Here is a 25,573-nt window from a genome sequence, read left to right on the forward strand (position 1 = left end):
TTCTGTTTGAATCCCTATGTCAAACACACATACATAAAATGGTAGTTCTGATTATTATGGAAACACAGAAGCAGAAAGGACATGAAAACATTTGCTTCTTCTTGTCTTATCCTCTCCCTACTTTTAGGCTGATGGAACTGCTGTTATTATTCTGACAAATTATGCCCAGAGCACAGGATAGGAAGCACAGTAACCCTGCAGACAGGGTGGAGGACTTAAGTGAAAAGAGATTGTTTGTATAATTGCAAAAATTCTCAAAAAAAATATATATGCCATTATATCATTACTCTTATCTACTATCAGGCAAGATGGATCTGGAAACTGCCTTGCTATGGAGTTCCACTAAAGAGTTGGCTTTTAAGTATTTCATGGAATACAATTTCCCAGTGAAATTTGAATAAAATAAAAGATGCACCCATGTCCATTAAACAGGCTTGTTTCTTGACTAAACACAGTTCTAGTTAGGTATATGTTTGCTATCATTTCTTTGACATATGAAAGATGGACTACAATAAGAATGGAGCCTGTCACAACCATATTTCTACTTATTTCCAAATCATGACAAACATTTTTCAGTATGGTGATAGCCAAGGTAAGCCCCAGGATAGGAAATTCCTGCAGCAATGTTTTGTGAAAACCTACATATTAATTTTGATTCAGAGTTAGGGTTCTATCAGAGTTACAGAAAATGAGTCACCACTGTATATAGTATTTTCAGCTCACACTGCAGAAGTTGTTGGGAGATAATATTAATGTGTGAAGCCTTTTTGAGGTTTAGAAATGAACTGTTGCTAAGGCTTTCTTAAAATGGGAGTTTAAAAGGCTTAGTAACTATATAATTTCCCATCCTAATTAAGTACCATGTAAGAAACCATAAAAAAATGACAGAGATGATTTGGTATATTAATATGGTTTAAAGTATCCTGTGCAGAAGATCCTGAACACACCCATTTAGTAATGTAAAAATCAGAAAAGCAAGATTTATTCAGAAGCAAAACCTAGGGACTAAGAATAGGGAAACATATACAGACAAGAAATGATAACCAGTTGTATTTTAGTCTATCTGTGGGACAGAAAGTCATTCAACCAGGGCTGATAATCTCTTAGAGAACCGCATGGGGAAGCATGGTCTTTGCTGTTCATAACAGCTGTCATACATCCTGTCAATAACAAGTACAACCAAACCTAACTTTAAAATCAGCTTGATGTGACATAATAGGAGAGGGAAACAGTCACTGGAGATAAGCCGATTATGACATATGGGGCCAAAGCTATTTCTATTAGAAAATATTTCTTTAAATCAAAATTAGAGTGTTCATCCCAGAAAATGATGCAATGGTACTTAAAAACTTGAAGTATTGAGTTCAAACCTCGGCACTGCAAATGCCACATTGATGTTCTGCTTTTCTCCCTCTGTCTCATTCATAAATGAGTGGAGTTTTGGGCTTGGGTAGTAGTGCTTCTGGTAGAGCCCACAAAGACCTGGGTTCAAGCCACCATTTCCCATCTATAGTAGTGAAGCAGTGCTCCAGTGTCTCTCTCTCTCTCTCTCTCTCTGTTCCCCTCTCAATTTATCTCTGTTCTATCAAATTAATTAAAATTAATTTTAAAAATATTTTAATAAACATCTCTAAATAATGAGATCAAGATATTTGGACTCAGTTTGAAGGAGAATAACACTTTCCCCTAACAATTGGCAAAGAAGTTTATGCTACCTATAAAAATGGGTAGCAGTTTGAAAGGCTGTGTATATGGGCCTATTTTCAAGAATTTCACAGCAATTCACATAGTCTGAGAAAGGTATAGCTGTTATAAAATATGGTTGTAACCAAAATGATTAGTCAACAATTTGTTTGGCTTTATATGTTAACTCTTTTTTCAGCCACCAGGTTCCAGATGCTAACATGATGCCAACCAGACTTCCCTGGGCAGACAACCCCACCAATGTGTCCTGGAGCCCTGCTTCTCCCAAAGTCCCACCCCACTAGGGAAAGAGAGAGGCAGGCTAGGAGTATGGATCAGATCGACCTGTCAATGCCCATGTTCAGCAGGGAAGCAATTACAGAAGTCAGACCTTCCACCTTCTGCACCCCACAATGTCCCTTGGTCCATACTCCCAGAGGGACAAAGAATAGGAAAGCTATCAGGGGAGGGGAGGGGATGGGATACCGAGTTCTGGTGGTGGAAATTGTGTGGAATTGTACCCCTCTTATCTTATGGTTTTGTTAGTGTTTCCTTTTTATAAATAAAAGATAAAAAATAAAAAGAATGAACAGTTTGAGAGTCGCTTAGATTAAACGTTTTAGACAAGTATTTAACTCACTGGAATATACATTAGCAGTGAGATTACTATTATTTATTTGTTATATAGAGAGAGAACTCAAGAAGGAGAGGGAAGACAGGGAAAGTACTTTAACGATGACTCTTTAGTCACTATCAGGTCACCCCATCAGCTGGGGCCCTAGTCGGGGAGTCTTGAGATTCCTAAATAGACATGATGGGTCTAGACCTTGAATAAATCCCTCTCTCCACTGTCACTGGTCAACTCTATCAGGAACAACACAATAGACCCCTTTGTGGGCCCCCAAAGGATCTTGCCCCCAACGTGGATCGACAAGTATAATGTTCCATCCTCTGAAGGGAGGATGGACAACATACTCTTTGTTCCATCTGAGGAGGATGGGTCCTGACATTGGGACATCTTGAAAAGTTCCTAACAAAAGTTTGCTTTTTTGTTTGTCTGTTTGTTTTTAATGAGAGCACTGCTCAGCTCTGGCTTATGATGGTGTGGGGGGATTGAACTTGGCATTGTTGGTGCCTCAGTCACTGGAGTCTTTTTATATAGCCATTATGCTACCCTCCTCCACCCAGAAAAAGTGCCCTTCAAATTGCTGCTGCTGCTGCTGCTGCTGCTACTGCCACTGTCAGGAGCACTGCTCTCACTGTTTTTGTGGTGAGAGGAAAGCATGTAGGGCCTCCTATGTGAGTTCATTAGCCTTCCTGGCTCAAATCTCTCTTATTTTTTATTTTGAGGAGAGAGGAGGAAAGTTACCTCCATTCTGTCCTACCATCCATGAGGCTCTCCCAGGGTCATCCCCAATGCTCCTATATGGAGCTCAGACTCAAAACCCAGTTCCTTTCCCAGAGAAATGTATAAGCTTTACAAGCTAATCATCTCCTAACTCTAAACTTTCAATTTTAGAACAGTTCTGAATTTAAAAAAGTATGCGAAATAATTCAAAACTCCCATAGACCCCCCCTACCCAGTGTTGCCTTTTACGGTATATTAGCTAAAGCTGGTGAACTAGTATTGACTCATTATTATTAATCAAATTCCATACTTCAAATTCCCTTAGTTTTTAATCTAATTTTCTTTTCTATTACAATACCCCATCTAAGGTAGTACATTATAATTTAGGTTATATAATCTCTGAGTTTCCTCATAGCTATGAGAATTTCTCAGAGTTTTTTTTTTTTTTTAATGACCTTGATGGGTTTGAGCAACACTCACTGGGTATATTTCAGATGCCCCTCTACTCAAATTTGATATTATCTGACATGGTTTATGCATTTTTGAGAGAAAGACTACAGAAGTAAAATATAATTCTCATCACATTATATCAGGTGTGCATACACGCCACCTACCTTATCACTATTACAGTTAGCCTTGATTGCTTAGTGAGGTCAAGTTTCTCAGATTTCTCTACTGCAAAGTTAGCCTATAACACCTCCCCCCTCAACAACACCTCTATTATATATTATATATAATACAGATTTTTTTTATCAGAGCACTGATTAACTCTGGCAGTTTTTGATGATACAGAGGATTGAACCTGGAACCTCAGGCATGAAAATCTTTTGCATAAACATTATGTTACCCTCCTTCACCCTCCAACAAAGCCTATCTTTATGAGCAGTGGAACAGTAAGTATACCCTTCATTATGATGTATGCTAGTTTAAAGATCGTTTCAGAAAGGTTTGGGAACATAGGTTGGCACTGAGATATCTTTTCTGGCTTATGTTTAGGCTACAGGTCATTGCTATGGTTTCTACAGAAACATAAGTTTTTCTAACCCAGTGTCTGAAAATTTGGTTGCTGCGGAAATGCTCTGCATAATGGACTTAATGATCTAGGACTGGAATAGCAGGGAGCTAGAATAAGGTGTGTCAGGAGAGCTATACTATTTATACATGGGCAAAGCTTACACACTTCGGCATTACCCTTGCTGTTATTAAGAAACTTGCATTCTTCATGAGTAGCTAATTTAAAATGAATCTTACATGATTAAAAGTACCAAAACCAGAAAAGAACCTTGAACCATCTTTACCCTGGCAGCCCTGACAATTAATAGATTGTGTCTACTATATAATATGACTGTCTGCTGATAAGTATGATTTATAAGTTTTGTTACTTCAGCTGGGCCAAGCAATTTTCTTACTCTTAGTAAGCAAACTTCTGTGCCCTCTGTAATAAAATAACTCTTATTCCTTGACTCATGCCATTCTTTTTTCTTGACATGATAGCCTTTTATCTTTTCTTTATCCATGAGTACAATTCATCCATGAAGGTTCACAAAGGGTTCTCAAGGACTTTTTCTTCACTGTCTCTATTGTAACTAAATTCCCACAGTTCTTCTAGCCAGCTTTATAACTGAGAAAACAGTACTCATGCTATGCATCAAATCAATCCCCCTTTCCTTATATTCTCAGAACTCAGTTCATGGTTAAACATAGCAAAGCTCTTATTTCAAAACAACTGTTCCTATAAGCCAGTGATATGTGTGTTCATTTTCCAAATCCCTCATGACAGCATTCTCAACTGATTAGGAAACCCCAGGCTTTCATAATACCAAAAGAATTACAGAATATAAACTAACCTGAAATGCCCAAGGGGTATTATCCACGCAGTACACTCTCAAATTGTAATCTAGAGAGTTACAGGACATGCAACCAAAAACTGCCACCTTGAGTTGCTTTACAGCACAGTCTGTGATTGGTTCTCCAGTGAGGGCATATGTCCCAAAGCTGTCCAGAAGCACATGACATGCAAAGGGGTCCAAAAGGCAGTAACAGGATGTGGATTCATCTTCCACTGACATCACTTCCTGTTGGAAAAAGGAAAATTCTCTCAACTACAACTAGGAAAGAAGGGATGATTTAACTATTACTTTCAAAGGATATATATATTCCTAATTTTCATGTTTTTAGGTTTTCCTCTTCCAACCAAAATACCTATTTACATAAGGAACTACAAAAATGGTTATGTATTGGAACTTTATTTAACATGCTTAATAAACATCATTTTGAAAGTTGTCTTGTTTTCAGTTAATTTGTTCAATGTCAAACTAAAGACATCTTGAACTTTGACATTAATAAGCAAACCTTTATATTAAAAGTCATCTATATCTGAAAAACTTTCAATGTCATTAAGGTAGTCTGATTTATTTTGAATATTTTATCCCCCCCCTTTATTTTGTCACTACTACAGCTTCACTGCCCTGCCTTTTTGTTTTCAGGTAGAAAGGAAAGATAGAGATAGAGAGAAAGAGAGAAAAGACACTAGAGACACTGAAATTTCCTCCAATCACTTGGATCTGGCTTGAACCTGGGTTATACTCATGGCAAAGCAGGCACACTCTGCATGTGAGCTACCTTACTCACTCTTTTATCTTCTTTCACTCCCTCAAAATTATTTATGAGGGACTGTCAACTAAATGGTTTGAGAAAGATGTGCCTGGCTATATCACCTTCCCTGATAAGAATTTAGGCATGTGTGACTTGTTTTGTAGAACATAAATATAACTCCATCTGGATGTAGAATATTGTGAAGAAGTACTGAGAAGAAAAGCTAAAGTGGTAAAAAATCAAAGCAAAGAAAAACATAATGAAAAGGAGCTGAAAACTTGGTCCCTTTATGAAACCCATTGGAAGTTTAGGCCCTAAGAAATTTGCCTGTGGTAGTGCTAAGACTGAATAAACCGCAGAATATATTTCCAACAAAGAACACAGGCTAGCTTCAAGATACAGCTGGGAAGGGTAAAGGTAGTCCATTGCAATAGCTAGGACTTTTTTTTCCCCTCTCTTTCCTAAAGAAACATGATTTTCCTTTTACTCCTTTTGCCTGAAGCACCTCCTGGGAGGTAAGATCCCAGGGCTAGCTGGAGCAGGTCATTGTGTTCCAACAAGATAATTCACCTGCTTTCATGCAAACTTACTTCACATGGACATAAAAGGAATCTCTATCTGACAGATAAATCAGAGGTTTCACTTAAAATAATAATTCTACTGCAATCTATCTTTGCTGAGACCATCTCCCTTGTTGTTACCTTTCTCTTATGTAGACTCATTTTCTTTCCTTATCTCTTTGTTGTTTTCTTTTCTGCACTATATCTTATTTTATATGGACTCATATGCAGGGAAAAGCTGAATGATTTTTGAGAGCATTCATTAATTCAAAAAATATGTTTAGCACTTCTGTGTTCCTGAATATTTAATCAGAGATTTATTATAACCCCTGTGATGACAAAAACAGATATAATGATTGCTTTTATGAACAAAGCCTGCCTGAATCCCCTCCCTAACTCCACAGGAGAAAGCCAATTCTGATAGTGACTTGATCTGAGAGGAGTGAAAGGATTTTTAAAGTTGAATATAGCCAAAGATGGTAGTAAGGGCACATGTCTGTGTGAGTAGTTACTATCGTATTCCAGTAACCATACCCTAAACTCAAACATAAAAGCTCCATGTCCTCTCTTGTCTTTATTTCATTATCGTTAAAAGTATGAGACAATGCCTTGAGGATATTGTAATATACATAACAACTCTAATAAACAAGGAAATGCTCACACATTTCTCAGCTGACTTTTTACATTAAGAGAATTTAGGCTTCCATTGGTGGAAGCCAAGTTCCTTTTTTTATTTTTAACTTAATATTTAAACATTTACTGAAATAACATTCAAGATGATGGATAAGTTTTTCAGGTGTTTCTTATTATAAAGCAACACTTATGTATACTACGTGGGGTTCACTGCTAAAAGCCTATACCAATTTTGATTAGAAAAAAAAAAGAGAGAGAGAGAAATACGGTCTCACCTCCCACTTGCCCTGCTGTGTCCTCTTCTTTAAATGGATATTCCAGTGCTCAGAACTGACATCCGCACAGTGGGGAATGGTTAATGCAAAGGGAGTAGTGACAATCATGTCTGGGGGACCACAAGTGACTTCAGGACTCAGGATCACCTCAGATCCATCCGACTGGAGGCTTTATAGTTGAGAAAGGACAACAGAGAAGCATGAAAAGGAAGAGGCATAATTGAATGAGAATTTGGTTCCAGACTGAGCAACATCCCTTCTCAAGATTTCTTCCTGGACAGTACCACATGCAGAGGACTGGTCTTGAGCATAATCATTCAACTTGAGCTGCTTAGTCACACAGACTAAATTGGAATCTAGATTTTAAACTCAGGTATCAACAAACAAAAGGACAAACATTTGACCAGAATTATAAGGCAAAATAATTCTGGCTTGTATGTCATACACAGCTGATGAATTTTTATTCTTGTTGATGATATCACAATGTCCATAGCCAAAAACTTTATGGAAATGAGTGATGCGCCAATGTTACTACCACACTCCTTACTCTAATAACACATTCAGAAAACACCTTTAATGTTAGTAAGTGATAAAATACATCACTGTAGGAGAAAACAATACATCAGACATATCTAGATTGAGTATGTCTCCTCTGGTTTCAGAACATTTATTTTCTACCAATGCAAAAATATGTAGGCGATAAGATGATTTCACAGTAGACAGTTATATATGTGCACAAACCAAATCCATAAACACTGATCTTTCAACTTTTTCCTATTTTAGATCTAAATTTAAATCATTCCACTCAAACCCAGTGTTTGGATTTTACCAAGTAGTTGGTTATTTACAGTGGTTCTGCAGAGTCATATAAAAAAGTGAAGTTCAACTAGAAGCATACAGCCATCTCACTGAATACTTTTCTTTGTCATTTTCTTATGTTTTGCTTTTAATCTTTGCTCCCACTACCAAGGGCTGGGCAATTTACAGAACAGGGATCAATGAGAAGAACCCAGAATTCTACTTACTTTTATCAACTACTTAAGTCTCTTTAAATAAGCTATTCTACTTTTTCCTATATTTTATATGGTAAATGTACAGAGATTCAAACTGTAGCCAATAAAGCAATTTAAAACTCTGAGACTAGTAATGCTACATGAGGGTGATAAATGGTATTATTACCTCTGCTTTTTCTCATACTACCTTGGCAAAATATTTAAATATGTTATTCTTGGTTTAGAAAAATAAGCTACCCTTTGAATGAGATAAAGATGAAATTCAGTACTAAAAAGATAATAATTTTTTTCATGGTTTAGTAGAAAGACTTTTTCTGTGGCTATATGCAGCATGTTATTAATTTCTGAGTAACTTTTGTTGACATTGCTTGCTCTCTCTCTCAAGTCTATAATGGTCACACTCTAGCTCATTATCTATAATTTGCTATTGCAATAAACGTAAAAGCATATAACTGGAGCATCAGCTTTGTACCCAAAGTAGGGCTGAACATTATTACACTTCTCCCTCTTCCCCTTCCCCCCACCCTGCAACAAACACAGAAGATGCTTTCAGACAATTTAGTCTTTCATACAAGGAGCCACAATGAAAAACTGATAATTCTTCCTATGCAAGCAAGGTATAAGAAAACCTGAAAATATACCTGCATTTTCCTTTAAGCAGGGCAGGGGAGCGAAGGCTTGCAAAGTGTATATTAGCAATAACAAATGTTCTATGAACAACCTCGAACAATATACTTGAGGTTGGGAGGGGGAAGGGCAGAATTCCAATGTGAACTAAAGCCAGCATGAAGTGGCAGTCTGCACGTGGATGCCTGCCAGCAGCCATTAGAGAGGGTTAAGTGCTTTCTGTGTAACTGCCACCCGCATTCATCACAGACAGGAATAGCAGGGATGCTTTTGAGTGACCGATGACAAGCTCTCCTAAAAGAACTATTTAATTGCTTTCAGAGAATCATTTCTCTTGTTGAACATATTGTTCAAACATATGGGAATTTGGGGAATTATTTAATGTCAAATGAACTGAAATCAGCTGATTAGATGAACTCTCATACTTATTGTGAATAACAGGACTGCTCAGTAATAACTTAAACGTCATTAGGAGGCAGAGGTTGTGCGTGGTCGAGTCTCAGGTGGAGCATGGAACGGGGAGCTTTGCATTAAGTAGGCATTGGGTACTTTCCTAAGTGCAAAGGAAGTAGCTCAAGATTTATGTCTAATCCTCCCACTATGAAAATAGTATCTGTGGGAGTAGGCCTCTCTCTGCTAAAGGAACAAAACTTAATCTCTCCACTTTCCCCTGATTAATAATAATGTGCCCTTTACTTTCACCTTCTATCTATGTCCATCAGGGATATTTACAAATATTAATTAAAGCTCTTTGCACACCTGTGGAAGTAGTTGTTAATAGCATAAGGTCACATGGAAGTCAATCAAAAGGATGGCCACAAAACAACCCTAAATTTCAGAACCACAGGCTTCTGATCTTTGTGACCAGATGTACTTTCCTTTTCTGAATTTCTAGTCAAATTTCTTGCTTTTGTCAAAATTCCCCAGAAAGATGGGGGAAGAAAATGTAGTCCAAGTGTAGTCATGGTTACAGACTTAGGACATTTGAGGACAGAGGGCTGAGGAGGGGAGTCTTTAATTAGTTCTGGTTGAAAATAAAGATTTGTAAGGAAATCATGGTTGACATTTAAACTTTCTTATATTACATAATACATAGCAATGAAAATATCATGCTTTTGCTTTAAGAAGGCAACACATCTTTCAAAATTTTCTGTGAGCTATTAGTAACTGTTAACTAATAACAACTGTGCTTCCAGGACCATAATATGAACTATGTCTAGTACATATGGAAAAATATGCCTGAATGGGACTTTTACTACTTAAATCTTTCATTGTGTTCTCTTTCTCCACATATATACACTATGAATGTTTATGAATGCTTATGCGTATGGGAAGACCAATAATTTAAGAGCCAGGTCTGTGTAACCAGGTGGTTTGTTGAGCAGCTGTATGAACACATGGTTGTGAATTCAAATTTCTGCTCACATAATACAGCAGAGGATTTTGTGGGGGGGACTCTGCCAGTTTTGTAGCCTTAAAACATTCTCCTTCTCCCCTCTGAGCAAAATAGACGTGGTGCAAGAGAATGCTCATAATGGTCCTAGGAGCAATTTGCCTATTTATTTGGTAAAACAGACAAATCCATATAGTTAATTCTGTTTAGTTATTACTAGAATGGGAAACCAAGAGTCAAACAGGAGGTGGAAAAACATGTGAAGTGAATATAAGAGTAAAAGAACTCTTCTGCTCTTGATAACATTGTCCCGAAATACCACATCTCTTTTATGACCTCTGTCTCAAAAAACGGATGTGGCAAAGGGACATGGTCTTCCTTATGACAAAACTATTCTAAGACAATTTTGAAAGGTAAATAAAGAGAGGTTATGCATTAAAATATTATTTAGGAGAGAAAGAGAGAACACCAAAGCATCACCCTCACACATAGTATGCCAGGAATCAAACTTGGGCCTCATGCCTGAGAACCCAAAACACCACCTATTATTCTATGCCCTGGGATGCAGCTTATGCTTTTTATACAAAATACTTACTGTATGCTGAAAAAAAAAAAAAGAAGATTTTTTTTCCCTACCTCGAATTTCCACTTCTGCTACTTTTCTGAGTTTTATTTCTATATGAATTGTGCTTCTTGGAATAGATAACTTATTCAATAAATTGTCTGTATATTAGTACATGCTCTAACAACATTTCAGTGCCACAGGGACATGCTCTATGGGAATTTAAGTCACCTAGGCAATAGTCTCCATGCACTCATCTTTACCTCCTGCAGTCTGTTCTCAACACAGCAACTAGAGAATTCCACCAACAATGCCAACTTATTCCTGCCTCAAGGAATTGCAGCTGTTCCTGCTGCTTTAGTGTGTATAGTGCTGCCTAGAAGAGTTTTCCTCCAGAAATCCACACAATTAGCCTCTCCACGCCCTACAAGTCTTTGCACAAATAATGTCTACTAATGAGGCTTTCCCTGACCATGCCTGAGTATCATAATTGCAACATAGCCAGGAATTTGTTTGGTCTGTTTTTTATCATTGTTGCATATCCAGTGTCCAATATATGCTGACTGTAAGTACTCAAATGCATTTGCTGAACAGGATATAGGATCCAATTTAAATGGTTTCCACTTATAAACCTGGAATATTTTGAGCATCAAATTAAACAATGGTAATAAAGCATTATAATCCACTGAATAATGGAATAATCACTGAAATATACAGGTATAAGAAAATGAATGAATAAATAAATAAGAGAGTGTTCTTTCATAGGTTAGAAACACAAATAATAAATATAAAAGGAAACATTTGGAAACTAAGCATATTAGCACCAGATTTAGCCAAGACTTACAAATGGATTCTATTACACTTGATGAAAGTTTGAAGAAAAATAAGGAACTATTTACATAGTTTCAAAATATTTTCCCAGAAGGCACTTAACAATTACAAATGGTGAAATATAACTTTCAACATCCATTGTGGAGAGCCTTGACAGACACCATCCAATCCATGTTATCCAAATTAATATTGCTAATTATAGGATAAGTGGGCAAATATAATCTACTTATGTAACGCAAATATAAGTGGGCAAATATAATCTAACGCAAATATAAGTGGGCAAATATAATCTACTTATGTAACGCAGTAAAAAGTATTCAACATCATTTCTGTAATCCCTACCAGGAATATATAACCTGAATTCAATGTCAATATTAGACAAATTCAGGGGCATTCTACAAAATAAGTGAGCTGTACTATGAAAAAATGACAATATCATGACTAAGGCACAGGAATTGTACTAGATTAAAAGTGACTCAAGACATATGACAACAATAAATTAACTGGGATTTTGACTTGCTGCAAATAAATCTGTAATAGTGCTGTGTTAATATTTCTTGATTTTAATAATTGTGTTGTGATTAAGAGAATTTCTTGTTCTTAAGATATACACACTGAATTATCTAGGGATAGAGTAACATCTTCACAAAGGTTAAGAAATAAATGTGTGCATATTAATATATATGTGCCTACACACATGGAGAGAGAAAACATGGTAAAGCGTTAACATGGGTGACTGGGTATCAAATACCTGGGAATCTTTATTCTGTTCTTATAACCCCTCTAGTTTGAAATGGAGTCACAATAAAAACCTTTTGGCCGAATAAAGAGAGAGTTCAGAATTTTTTTTCAGAATTCCTACAATGAAATCAGCCAGGATATTGCCAAAATGTGTGTGTGGGGGTGTGGGGTGTGTGTGTGTGTGTGTGTGTGTGTGTGTGTGTGTATGTGTGTGTGTGTGTGTGTGTGTGTGTGTGTGTGTGTGTGTGGTGTTGGAAGGTGAAGATACAGTGAGAAGATTGTCAAATCTTTCCATGCAGTAACTGATGTTCTGCAGCATCAGATCAGGCCTGTGCTGACACAAGGTCATACTGAGGAAGGTCAGCTGCAGGGCAGCAATTGCTAACCGTACACAGTGTGCTTGTCAAATAGAGGATCTGTATACCTTTTGCTTAAGCTCTTGTTCTGTCTCTAGACCTATAACATGTTACTCTCTTCAAGCAAAACAACCAGATTTATATTTCTTGATGAGATTTTCATTGTTGTTGTCTGCCATGCTGTGCTTCGTAATTATTGTTTCCTGGTTTCCTCCTTACGGCCTATATTATAGATTAATGTAGATTTGATCACCTTTACCCAGAATATCACTCAAGAACGCAGGCAGGAGAGTAATGACAGTTTTACTATGCCAGGCCCTGGGTCGATACATAATTAAATCATATTTTAATGGAATAGACATAAAAGGCAGATGTATGGAAGCAGTACTTAGTCTTAAAATTAGAGCTCAGAAGGTAAGGTACTTCCAGTCTCCTACAGTTTTCTGCCCAAAAAGATACACCCTTTTAACTATTACGTTTTTGTTAGTGAACCCCTCATTTACTGACCTTGGGTAGCTGTGAATAAAAATCAAGGCTTAGGGTTTGATCCTTTTGTTGTTTTTCTTAAGTCAGACTCCTGCTTCTCTCTAGCTCTGGCCAGAATGTATACAATAGACCCAAGAAAACGATACCACAGAAGCTTCTAGAGGGTTGGGTCCTGTAAAGCCAGTTTAGCTCACTAGTCAACTCTAACAGGACAACAGGGTCTCCTGAGGATTTCCACTACAGTGACTTCTGTTTATGATTTATAACAATAACTTCTGGAAAGAGAGAATAGGGGATGAGGAACAGAGAGAGGAAACAGAATAACATCTCATTACTATAAATGACTCTTCTTTAGCCTTGAAGTGATCCAAGAATTGTAATGTGGTCTAAAGCTCCTTGGATTGCTTAATTACTTAATCATTAAAAACTGTTTTTATTAGAGAGAAGACTATCACTCTGGTTCTAGTATATCGTTGTTCTGAAATGAACCTGTGGCCCTGTGTGTGCAAGTCTTGTACTGTCTAACTGAGCCACTTCTCCAGCTCCTTATTTCAAACTGCATTCCTGGACACCATTAATGAAGATTCTCATTCAGTATGCTATGAAAGGTTCAAGTAACCTGTAATTTTCAACTGCATTCCCTATATGCAAGGTAGTCCTGGCACTAATCAACATTTGAGAAAAGCTATACAGTTCTTGACTAAATATCTAAAGCAATATGTCAAACAGTAGAATTTATGACTGGTCACATGCAGATAGGGCAGGCTTCCTAAATGGGCTGTAGGTGCTCATCAAGATTAAGTAGTCAGTGAGTGAAGAAATGACTTTACTAGTAAAGCACTGGGCTTTAGTGCCTGGCACTGCACATACTGCAGTGGTGCGTGCTTGCTCTTTCTCTCTCCCTTCCTCCCTCCCCCTTCTCATATGAAACTCTCACATAATAAATAAAAATTGTTTAAAAAAAAAAAGATTAACTGTTCAGTATTAAGACGTTGGATGGTACTATTATGACTGAAAATTCAACTGCACAGATACTGTTCCTAGAGTCCCTTTTACAAAGCTGCACAGTAATAAGCAAGGATGTCAGGTGGGAGAGGAAGGGGTGCTGATTAGCAGTAGTTTGAAGTAATATTATAGCTCATCCTGCCATTATATCCCATTAGTTGGAATGGGCAAAAGAGCAGTTAGAACAGTGGATTATAACAAGCAATGAGTACAATTCACTGAAGATAGAAGCATATGGCGCAGCTATTAAAAGGTTTAAAGATCTGAGTCACCCACACAGTATTATCTGAAATAGGATCACAGGAAAGGAGATGGCACAGGTGGGGGGTGAGAGGGGTAGGGAATTATACACACACTGGAATAAGGCTCTGAATTTACTGAATTCCAGCAACACCACACTGAGAGATTAAACTGTTTGCAAATGTTAAACGGCTTTAGTTTACACACACATTCATAGGGTGTTTACCAATTAATATACTAAAGGAATCACAAATCATGTGTAAATCACCAGTTCCTAGACACAATTTAAGCCTCATCTTTCATGCAGTGTCAGGCTTGCGTTTAGCTTGTTTACCAGAAGTGGAATGATGGCTCAGTGAAAGTGCTTTAAAGTGAAAGATGGCAAGGGGAAGGGAGGAGAGTAGATGTATGCAGCATGCTGCTGTGACATTTTTCATATCTACTAAATTGTTTATTCATTTACATTTTGAATGGAGGAAAACAGCCTTCTCTTGAGGAAATCTGAATTCCATTTCATAGAATCATTTCATTTCAGTGTTGGGAAGGACCCAGGAGTAAACAAGCCTAACACCTTCATTGTTCAATGAAAACAAACCCACAGGAGGAAGTAGAGTAGCTTGGGCCAAAGTCACATGTGACACAGCTGAAACTAGACTGTCCTGGCCTGCTTGTGCTGGTAGCTGTGGTTTAAGTGTGGTGGATAGTGAAGAAAATAGATTTTCTCTCAGATATATTTTCCAAACCTGGAATTAAAAAGAAAAAATCCTGGTACGAGGGCTGCTAAAGTCATATCCTTATCTACTGTAGAAACCCCAAGGTACATAGAGTGGGTATAATAGTTTTTTTTATCATCTTACTTTTAAATTTATTTTTATTTATTTATTTGATAGGGAGAGCAATTGAGGTGGAAGGGAGGGGAGAAAGGAAGAGAGAGAGATTTCATTGTTCAGAAGTTTCCTCCTTCAGATAGTGACCAGGGGGTTGAGCCTGGGTCCTTGTACACGGTAGCATGTTTTCCACCAGATGCAACACCACCTGGCTCCCACAATAGAAGTTTGAATTAGTTTCCTATCATGGTTGCCTCTCAGACTTACTGATTTAAAATAACAAAGGTTTCTGCTCATAGCTCTGCAAGTCAGAAATCTTCCTAAGCTAAAATGAAAGTGTCAGCAAAGTTGTGCTCCTTTTAGATAGAGACTTTAAGGAGAATTCCTTTCCTGGCCTTTTCTGGATGCCAAAGGCTGGTGTGTATGTATTCCTTGGCTGGAGTCCTTTCAATATTCAATTGGCTAAGGCACTAACTACACTAAACCTGTTTTAATATCTATAAAAATCTGAACCAGAAACCATGCTAACCATGAGAAGCATATTTGTAAGTGTTTCTTTCACAGGAATCCTTGGAAAACCATTTGGACCCCTGTCCTCTGACATCACCCACAAGATGGCATGACTGCAGTGCCTCCGAAACCAATGATGTGACCTGACATGATTTGGAGAACCGGATTCATAGACTCCAAGGACAGAACTTTCTTACTGCCTTTCTCTCACCTATCACTGTCTGCCCTTCCTGCTTCTATTTTACCTGTCACCTTTTGGCGGTTTCAGCTCTCTCTCTACAGAAAAGCAAAATTCCAGTGGCTGTCCTCCCCCATCTAGACGTGTGGCATTTATATTTGGCATTGGACTACCGCTTCTATCGGACTTGCTGGTACACCTCTTGGACACTACCTTTACGCTGCTGGACTTCTCAAGGACTGACTGCAGTAGTCCATGGACTTTACAGCCAGGTGTCTTGGGACTCTACAGCTCCAAATAGACCCTTAACCTGGCAGGCCAAACACCCCCTAGCCTGCAGGCCCTGCCCCTCTGAGCCAGGAAACGCCCCTTAACCATTAGGCCCCACCCTCTCTGCCTGTCAGATAGCCCCCTCAGCCCACCAGGCTTGCCCTTTGACATCACACTGGCTCTTGCTGCTCTACTACTTGTCCCTCCCTGTCTTGTTCCAGTTCTTTTGAAAACGCCTGCAGGATATCATTTAGGCTTCTGCCCAAAAGGTTTCTGTTCACCTCAGCACTGCTATTCCTCTGTCAGAGATAGAGTCTTTTACAGACATTGACCCATTTAAATATGGCAACTAGATAAGAAGATGTGGGAAGATGTGGGGAATTTGTGGGGAAGTGGTGAAGCCTGGCAGAGCTTAACCTGAGAGATGAGTCCCTCCAGGTAAGTCTCTCTCTCTACAGAGGGGTTGAGCAAAAGGAGAGACACATAAATCTCACAAGTTTGGCGGCCATGTGAGTCTTCCCTGCCCCATAAAAATACATCTTCCCGCTGGGCCTACAGCTTTGCTAAACCTGCTTTGCCCTAAATTTCCTGATACTATGGCCAGTAGATAAAAGGAAAGGGAGAGATGTTGGGAAATTGTGCAGATGTGGTCGTTCTTGGCAGGGCCCACAAACCACCCTATTTCTCCCTGGCAACGATTGCTAGGAAAGCCTGACCATTTCCAGCCCCTCCCACTTATGGTATTATAAAAGCCACTTCCCTTTCTGGTTTCTCTCTCTTTTGCGGCCCAACCTAAAGGAAGTCAGGCAAGCAGACTGGGAGGCGGACACCAGCCATTGTGGCTGGCTCCACGTGGCTTAACCCAATGCACTCACACCTGACTCTGGGGCTTCTGCATGAATAAAGATTTGTATTACTATCGCCAGGAGCTTGGTTCCTGGATCATCTCTCCCGCCCACGACACTCTAGCCAGGCACCTTCCATCTGTTAAACGGCAGTGTAGCATCCTCCTCTTTTACCTGATTTTGACATCCTTTACTTATTTATTTTTAACGTCCTTGACATCAGGCCCACCTACATAATCCAGGACAAACTCTTCTCAAAATCCTTAACCATATCACATTTGTAAAGTCCCTTTTACCAGGTAAAATAACACATCTACAGGTCCCAGAGCCAGGACAAGGGCATCTGTTGCGAGGCCACTCTTTTGCCCACAACTAGGTTTTTCATGACTTGTTCACTTTTTTTTTACATTTATTTATTTGCTTGTTTATTTTTTATTGCCACTAGCATCTTCCCTGCACACAGGAAGTGGGGGCTCCAACCTGGATCCTTGCTTGTGGTATATGTGCACTTAATCATTTGCAATACTGCCCAGACCCCAACATGTTAATTTTTTTATTGTGTCTCTAGGGCCTTATGCATTATGTGGTTTTACCATTCTGGACTGATACTTACAGATAGAGAGAAAGACAGAACTGCAGTACCAGAACTTCCCCTGGAGTCAAGGTATCCCCATATAATACTGGAGTCTGAATCTGAGTAAGACTCATAGCAAGTCCTGTCAGGTGAACTATCTCAGTAGACTTACTCATTCATTTAAACACAGAATCTAGAGATCCCTTCTGTTGCTGTCTTCTGATACCCTGTTGTCTTCCTGACATCCCCCAACTGACCAAAATGTCAGTTTAACTTCTAGTGATCTCACTGTTTCATTTGCTAGCTCCCCAGCTTAAATTTCCAATGTGAAGCTTCTTATATGCATATAACTTTATGAATTCCTGGGAAACTAGTAACTGTAGATTCTCTAAAAATTTTTATCACTAAGGGAACTGAAGGAAAGTTGTGCTGGTTTTCAAAGGACTGTGGGAACTGTATTAGAAAGCATAAAAGCAGCCTGGGTGTGCAATGATGTCTTCTCTTGGGGCATGTTTTATTAAGCTATACCCAAGTGAAGTAGAAAGGATGATATATACCAAATATCTTGATAGGACATATTATTCCTACTTCCAATGGGGGCAATAAAAAAGATGATGCATAGAAATAAAAATAATTAAAGTACATGATGCTCATTTACAATGTGCAATCAAACTCATGAACCAATAACTTTCCCCTTATTGATGAAAATTCACCTTCATTCAGATCTATTAACAACATTCACAAACCATTGTTATCTTGCCAATGGCATCTTTAATTAAAGATTCCTTGGACCACTTTAATCACTTCACATTGTGAGCTTACATGGGTTTTAAATCTGCTTTGATTACAATAAGGGCTGTTTTTATTGATGGGTATTTATTTGCAAACCAAGGAATGTCAGATAGGAGGAATGGAAAAAATGTATGGCATTGGAAAACTCTCTCTTAAAAAAAAAAAAAAACAGAAGAAAGAAAAAAAGTATATTATGATTCTTTTCCTCTCCTTTTTCTTTTTCTTTTTGTACTTTATTTCTTTTCCTAGTTTTCTCTGCTTCTCATTTTGGGGGGCAATGGAATTATACTCTAGCCTAAATGACTTTGTGAAGGAACTATCATGATTTGACTGTGGAATAGAGCACAGTCTTCAGCTAAAAGTGCATTAACCCTTTTAGGCCATTAAGATACCATTTGATAAATTGCCCCTTTTATTACACTGCATAGCACTGGTAGCCTGAAAGAATTAATGTGTTTCCCAAATGGCAGCAATTTACTCCCCTTATACCAGCAAAAAGAGACCCTTTGGTACTTAGGAAGCACTTTCCCTCAGCGGTCCCCAATGCTTGTAATAGAGTTAATTAGTGCCAAATCTCCTTGAGGGGATTAGGTATATGCCATAAGTTTGATAGTTCCAATAACAATTTCTGAAGTTCACTTAAAGCAATAAAGCGAATTCAAATCCATGGCTGACCCTGTGAAAGCAGAAACCTTTCCTTTATTTCTATCTATCATTATCTAGCAAGGTAATTCTAGCAAAGTGGATAGGTGCAAACCTTGTTCAAGGTGACATAAGCCATCTGTCACCAGCTTAACTTGCCTAATCATCAGCCTACCAAAAGTCCATTGTTTGGATCCATATACTTATATACTTTTCAACTATAAATCATAGGCCTGAATCTGTTATGAAAAATAGAGGTAGACTTAAAAGAATTAGTCCTTTGAATCTTTTTTTAAAAGATTTGATTTATTTATGAGAAAGATAAGAGGACAGAGAAAGAACCAGACATCACTCTGGCACATGTGCTGCCAGGGATCAAACTCAGGACCTCATGCTTGAGAGTCCAAAGCTTTACCACTGCGCCACCTCCTGGACCACACTCTTTTGCATCTTCATAAGGCTTTTCTATTTTATTTATTTTTTAAATTTATTTCTTATTTTTTAAGGATTTGAGCCTAGGTCTTTGGGCACAGTAACATATGTGCCCTACCAGATGCATTACTGCCCAAGACCCTATTTTATTTTTATTTTTTAAATAAATCTTTTCTTTTTTATATTTTAATCTGTTTATGTATTGGAGACAGAGAGAAACTGTGATGGATGGGGGGAGGGCTAGAGAGAGCTGGAGAGAGAAACTTGTAGCATTGCTTCACCACTTGTGAAGTTTCCCCCCTGCAGATAGAGGGGGACCTGGAACTTTGATTCTAGTTTCTTGCTCATGGTAACATGCACAATAAATGGAGTACACCACCACCTACCCTTCCTATATATTTTATTTTTTAGGACATATTTATTTTGAAATAAAGAGACCAGAGCACTGATGCACCTATAATGGGTAGCACAGACCAAAACTGAGGCCTCATGTATGTAAGGAATGCATCCTCTCTGCTGAGCTACCTTCTGGCCATAAAACTCTTGATTTGAGTGAATAGCTAATGTATTTGCTATCACTGAATCCTCTGAAACTAGGAGTTTGGTAACAGTCAATGGGAAGCCCTCAGTATCACTGGGACAGTTAATGTAAGTTCCTTCAGGGCCAGCTAGGCAGTTGACTTGGGAGGGTAAATGCTTTGTCATGTATGCAACCAAGGTTTGAGCATAAACCCTACTGTACTGGATGAAGCTTCAACACTGTATATATGTTCCTCTTTGCTCTTTCTTTTTCTGCCTGAAGAAGTATCAACTTTGAGTGGTGAAGACCAATGACCAGATGAAGGCCAAAGGACAAAAAAAAGTTCCATGAGCATTAGAAAACTTGTTATTTTCATAACTAATATAATGATGCAAGAAAATAATAAAATGTAGCATTCATTTGACACTTATTTGCACTGGACTTTTTCTATATGAAGTCATTTTTCTTGTCCTCACTAAAATCCAATATTATTAAATATAAAAACGAAAGGCTTTAACATTGAGAAAAGAGAAAGAATATGAGTCTAAATGAAACAGTTTCAAGAAGCAAAGGGGCTTAACTCAGGCCTTTTGAATCTTTGTGTTCTTCTCACCCTACCACATCATCTCACTGCTGACTTTTTTTTTTTATTTCCCCTGAAATTCGAATGCCTTAGTCTGTACTATCCTGACATAATAGGTTATGTATGTTATTATAACAAGTTGTGTGTGTTATCAATCATCTTACTTCTGTGTACTATAGGATCAGCAGATTCTTACATTAAGAAGAAAAAAAAAGAAAAAGATAAAATCACAAGCACCCACCCCCACTACCACCCCACACACACACACACACACACACACACATACACACACACACACACGAAAGCAAGCACACATAATATATTCACGAATTTGTGACAACTATTTTAAGATAACAGATTCAGTATAGATTGTGAATCTGAATTCCTCCAATGACAGAGGGTACAAGTGACTGGATGGCAAACAGATACCTATAAATATCTGTTTCCTTGAGGGATTTAGTATAGCTGCCAATTAGCCTCTACCTGGCAACATCTTAACCTTGCTTGTTGATTCTCTTTGCCTCACACTGAAGTGGCCCCTTGCAAACCTGTTTATTACGTCATTAACCCTCTCTTGCTTTCAACTCCTTGTCATGATTCATCATTTCTACTTTTCTGGATTGCGGTGATCTGGAAATTACAAAAATGCTACTTGCCCTTTTTTCCATGGCTTTGCCACCATGTCTTCCCTGTTCAAAGCTTCCCCCCTTCTATACCTTCCTCAGGAAGTCTGAAACAAGTCAACAAGTTGATAAATAATAAAATCAGGTATCATTGTCCATTCCCTACCAGTGACAAAATTTTATGAGGAGGCCTCTTGAGGTTACTCACCTTAGTTTTAAAAGAAGAGACAGATATATATTTTTTTATATATTTGTATTTTTCCAAAAATCTACTTCTCTTTCTCAATTGCCATTCTCCTATTAAAAGATAGGCAAGGAAAAGGTGTATTGTGTGAGTGGGTGGGAGTGGTAGAGCATATTGTTAGGGAATAATGCTCAGTAAGCCAGGAAGGAGGTGGGAATATTAGCCTGGTTGAGCACACAGGTTACAATGTGCAAGAATGTGTGTTCAAGTCCCTGATCCCCACCTGAAGGGTGAAATCTATACAAATGGTGAAGCAGTGCTGCAGGTGTCTCTCTGTCTCATTCCTGCTCTACCTCCCCCTTCCTCTCTATTTCTGCCTGTCTATCCAACAAATAAAGATAATAAAAAATTAAAGAATATTAGCCTTAGAATTATATCTAGTGGGTTAAGTGCACGTGGCACGAAGCTAAGGACCGGTGTAAGGATTACGGTTCCAGCCCCTGGCTCCCTACCTGCAGGTGGTGAAGCAAGACTGCAGGTGTCTATCTTTCTCTTTCCCTCTCTGTCTTCCCCTCCTCTCTCCATTTCTCTCTATCCTATCTAACAATGAAGACACCAATAACAACAATAATAACTACAACAACAATAAGAAACAAGGGCAACAAAAAAGAAAATAAATAAATAAATATAAAAAATTTTAAAATGAGAATTATATCTAGCAAGTCTCTGGAAATAGAATGTTGGGATACTTTTTTATTGGCTCTGAGCATTCTTAATTTCAGAAATAAAGAAAAGGTTTCTTTGTCCCCCAAACACTATCTGACTACATATACATAACATCACTTCCCATCTCTAATTTCTACCTCCATCATAGATGGGGGATACATAGATATGGCATAGATATGGTATACAAATAAAAGATTCTATTCTTCTTGATCTGTAGTACTGACATCTGTTACCTAAAAGTCACTGAGCTCAGCTCATAGAGTCAATTGTGAAATGATTCCAAAAGTCTAAAATTATTCCACAATGAAAAGGTGCAGGGTTTTTCAATGTTTTTGTGTGAGCTGGAAGATGTGTTTAAAGCTGACCTAGAAGGCTGGAGAAGGTAAACAGAGATTCACATCAATCCTGAAGGTTTAGGTTAAGATTTTCTGCTATATCCTGCCCTGACTTCCTGTCTGGGTAGAGTCAAAGGTTAGTGCTCTTGTTTTAGAACTCAATAGGCAAGGTTTTGACGGGGTCCAGTACATTAATTGATGTAGCCTGGTGACAAGGCTTTCTTGTTTTCTGAAATATCAAACGACACATGCCCCAGGGAAAGTATATAAGGTAATTTCATGTCTTACTGGGTTAACGGTTTTAGAATGTACTTAAATGTCTACATTGAGTTAAAAGACAATCTACAACAGAATCAGTTCACTAAACTCAAACTTTTATGCGTTGTAGTAAGAGGTTTTGCACATGTGTTTTCTCTTATTCTAGAAATTAGATTCTTCTGAAAAAAATCTAAGGACTTTTAAAAATATTTATATTATTTATTGAGTAGAAAAAGAGAAATTGAGAAGGAAAGGGGGAGATAAGATGAGAGAGAGGGAGGCCTGCAGCCCTGGGGAAGCTTTTCCCCTGTAGGTGTGGGCTGGGGACTTGAACTAAGGTCCTTATTCATTATAACATGTGTACTCAGCTGGGTGTGCAACCACCTGGTCCCCTCTAAGGACATTTTTGAGTGCTTATGTCCTCTGTTAGACATAACATGTGAGGAATATGTAGTTACTGGAATTGTACTGTGGGTGTTATTCTTGTTACTTATGGAGGAGAAGCCATAAGAATCTATTCTATAAGCAAGGACTACACTGTAGGATTTTATTGTGATGTCCTTACTAGGTAAGAAATAGTCTTCATACAGGCTGGGAGTATGGATTTACCTGCCAATGCCTATGTCCAGCAGAGAAGAAATTACAGAAGCCAAACCTCCTACCTTCTGCACCCATAATGATCCTGGGCCCATACTCCCAGAAGGATGAAGAATACGGAAACTTCTAATAGAGGGGATAGGATACAGGATTCTGATGATGAAAATTGTATGGAATTCTACCCCTCTTATCCTACAGTCTTATCAAACATTATTAAATCAATAAAATTAAATTGTCTTCATATTTTATTATATAGAAGTACTTTTTCTGTCTTACTAGTTTTAATATGACATTATGCTTTCCTATAAAAAAAAACACTGAACCTGGTCATTACGGGGAACTGTATAGAGAATCCCTAAGCAAATGCAGTTCTGCAGGTGTCTATCTGTCTCTCCCCCTCTCTGTCTTCCCCTCCTCTCTCCATTTCTCTCTGTCCTATCCAAAAATGAACAACATCAACAATGGCAATAATAATAACCACAACGAGGCTACAACAACAAGAGCAACAAAAGGGGGAAAAATGGCCTCCAGGAGCAGTGGATTCATGATGCAGGCACCGAGCCCAGCAATAACCCTGGAGGAAAAAAAAATTAAAAAGAAAATGGAAATATCTTATGATCCAGCAATACCACTCTTAGGCATTTATCCAAAATACATGAAAATACTAACTTAAAGGGACATATGCTACTCCATGTTCATAGATGCATTATTCACAGTAGGCAACATATAAAACCAATCTAAATGCCCATCAACATATGAGTGGATAAAGAAGTCATAGGACATAAACTCAATGACATACTGCTTGGCAATTTCAAGATCATAGTGTGTCCTTTGGGAAAAAGTGTATGGGAACTGGAGTGATTATGCTTAGTAAAGTAATTAGGAAGTGAAAGATAACTATCAGGTGGTTTCATTGGTGAAAATATAGAGAATTATACAAATTTAACGCAATGCCCATCAAACTTACACCAAGCATCTTTAAGAGATTAAAACAAAAACTACAATCATTTATCTGAAACCAGAAAACACCTAGAATTACCAAAACAATCATGAGGAAAAGAAACGGAAATGGAGGCATCACATTCCCAGATCTCAAACTACATTATAAGGCCATAATCATCAAAACAGCCTGGTACTAGAACACAAATAGGCACACAGACCAGTGGAACAGAATTAAAAGCCCAGAACTAAACCCCCACACATATGGACATCTAATCTTTGATAAGGGGGTCCAAAATAGTAAATGGAGAAAGGAAGCTCTCTTCAATAAATTTTCTGGGAAAACTGGGTTTAAACATGCAGAAGAATGAAACTGAACCACTTTATCTCACCAGAAACAAACATCAACTCCAAATGGACCAAGGACCTGGATGTTAGACCAGAAACTACCAAATGCTTTGAGGAAAATATTGGTGGAACACTTTCCAACCTAAACCTCAAGGACATCTTTAATGATACCAACCCGAAGGAAGACTAAAGCAGAAACAAATCAATGGGACTACATCAAATTGAAAAGCTTCTGCACAGCCAAATAAACCATCACACAAACAAGAAGACCCTTCACAGAATGGGAGAAGATCTTCACATGCCATACATCAGAAAGAGACTAATAACCAAAATATACAAAGAGCTCAGCAAACTCAGCAACAAAAAAACAAATGACCCTACACAAAAATGGTAAGAGGATATTAACAGAATATTCAAGACAGAAGAGATCCAAAAGGCTAACAAACACATGAAAAATTGCTCCAGGTCACTGATTGTCAGAGAAAGTCAAATAAACGGGGTTCCCAGAAGATGGCGGACTGAGAAGCTGCTAGTGGCTTGAGCTCTGATCACATCTTCTGGAAAGGGTAGGATTTTCTGCCTTTAGTAGGCCAGTCAATAAGGGGTCCTAGCGGTGACACCAAGGAGGTGACTATAACTTAATTTGGGTTAAGATTAGAGTAAAGGTGGCACGGACTAGCGGGCAGACTGTTCCAGACTTCCCAGGTGGCGGCGGGCAAGGCGGGTGCACCGGGCATTGTCCTCAGCCCGGGAAGGTGGCTCCTCCACCTGTTGCAGAGCGCTGCTGGGTGGCCAGCAGAGGACCAGGAGGGAGCACTGTAGCTTGGGGATTTCTCTAGGGAGTCTCCAGGGACCACCGCGACCCTGAGGGCAGATCCAAGGACTTCTTGAGTACAGCTCTCATTGGATCAAAAAGACTTGGAGCTAGTTTTCATTTTTGAGAAATCCCTTAAAAAAGTCTGGAGGGGGGGGTTTCCCGGAAGATAGCGGATTCAGAAGCTGCTAGTGGCTGAGCTCCGACCACATCTCCTGGAAATGGTAG

The 25,573-nt window shown here is 38.5% G+C and overlaps 1 protein-coding gene across 6 annotated transcripts in view; it reads right to left on the minus strand.

The window, feature by feature from the left end:
- Positions 1-25,573, minus strand: part of UNC5D (unc-5 netrin receptor D) — a 704,674-nt gene that overhangs the window by 44,665 nt on the left and 634,436 nt on the right. For all 6 annotated transcript variants that reach the window (XM_060182795.1, XM_060182801.1, XM_060182791.1 and 3 more), the window contains 2 exons: positions 7,095-7,263; positions 4,879-5,106 (listed from right to left, as the gene is read on the minus strand). In XM_060182795.1, the coding sequence (XP_060038778.1) occupies positions 4,879-5,106; positions 7,095-7,263 (397 nt within the window). The remainder of the gene's footprint in view (positions 1-4,878; positions 5,107-7,094; positions 7,264-25,573) is intronic.

The sequence above is a fragment of the Erinaceus europaeus genome, chromosome 2 (genome assembly GCF_950295315.1).
Source record: "Erinaceus europaeus chromosome 2, mEriEur2.1, whole genome shotgun sequence".
Taxonomy (NCBI): domain Eukaryota; kingdom Metazoa; phylum Chordata; class Mammalia; order Eulipotyphla; family Erinaceidae; genus Erinaceus; species Erinaceus europaeus.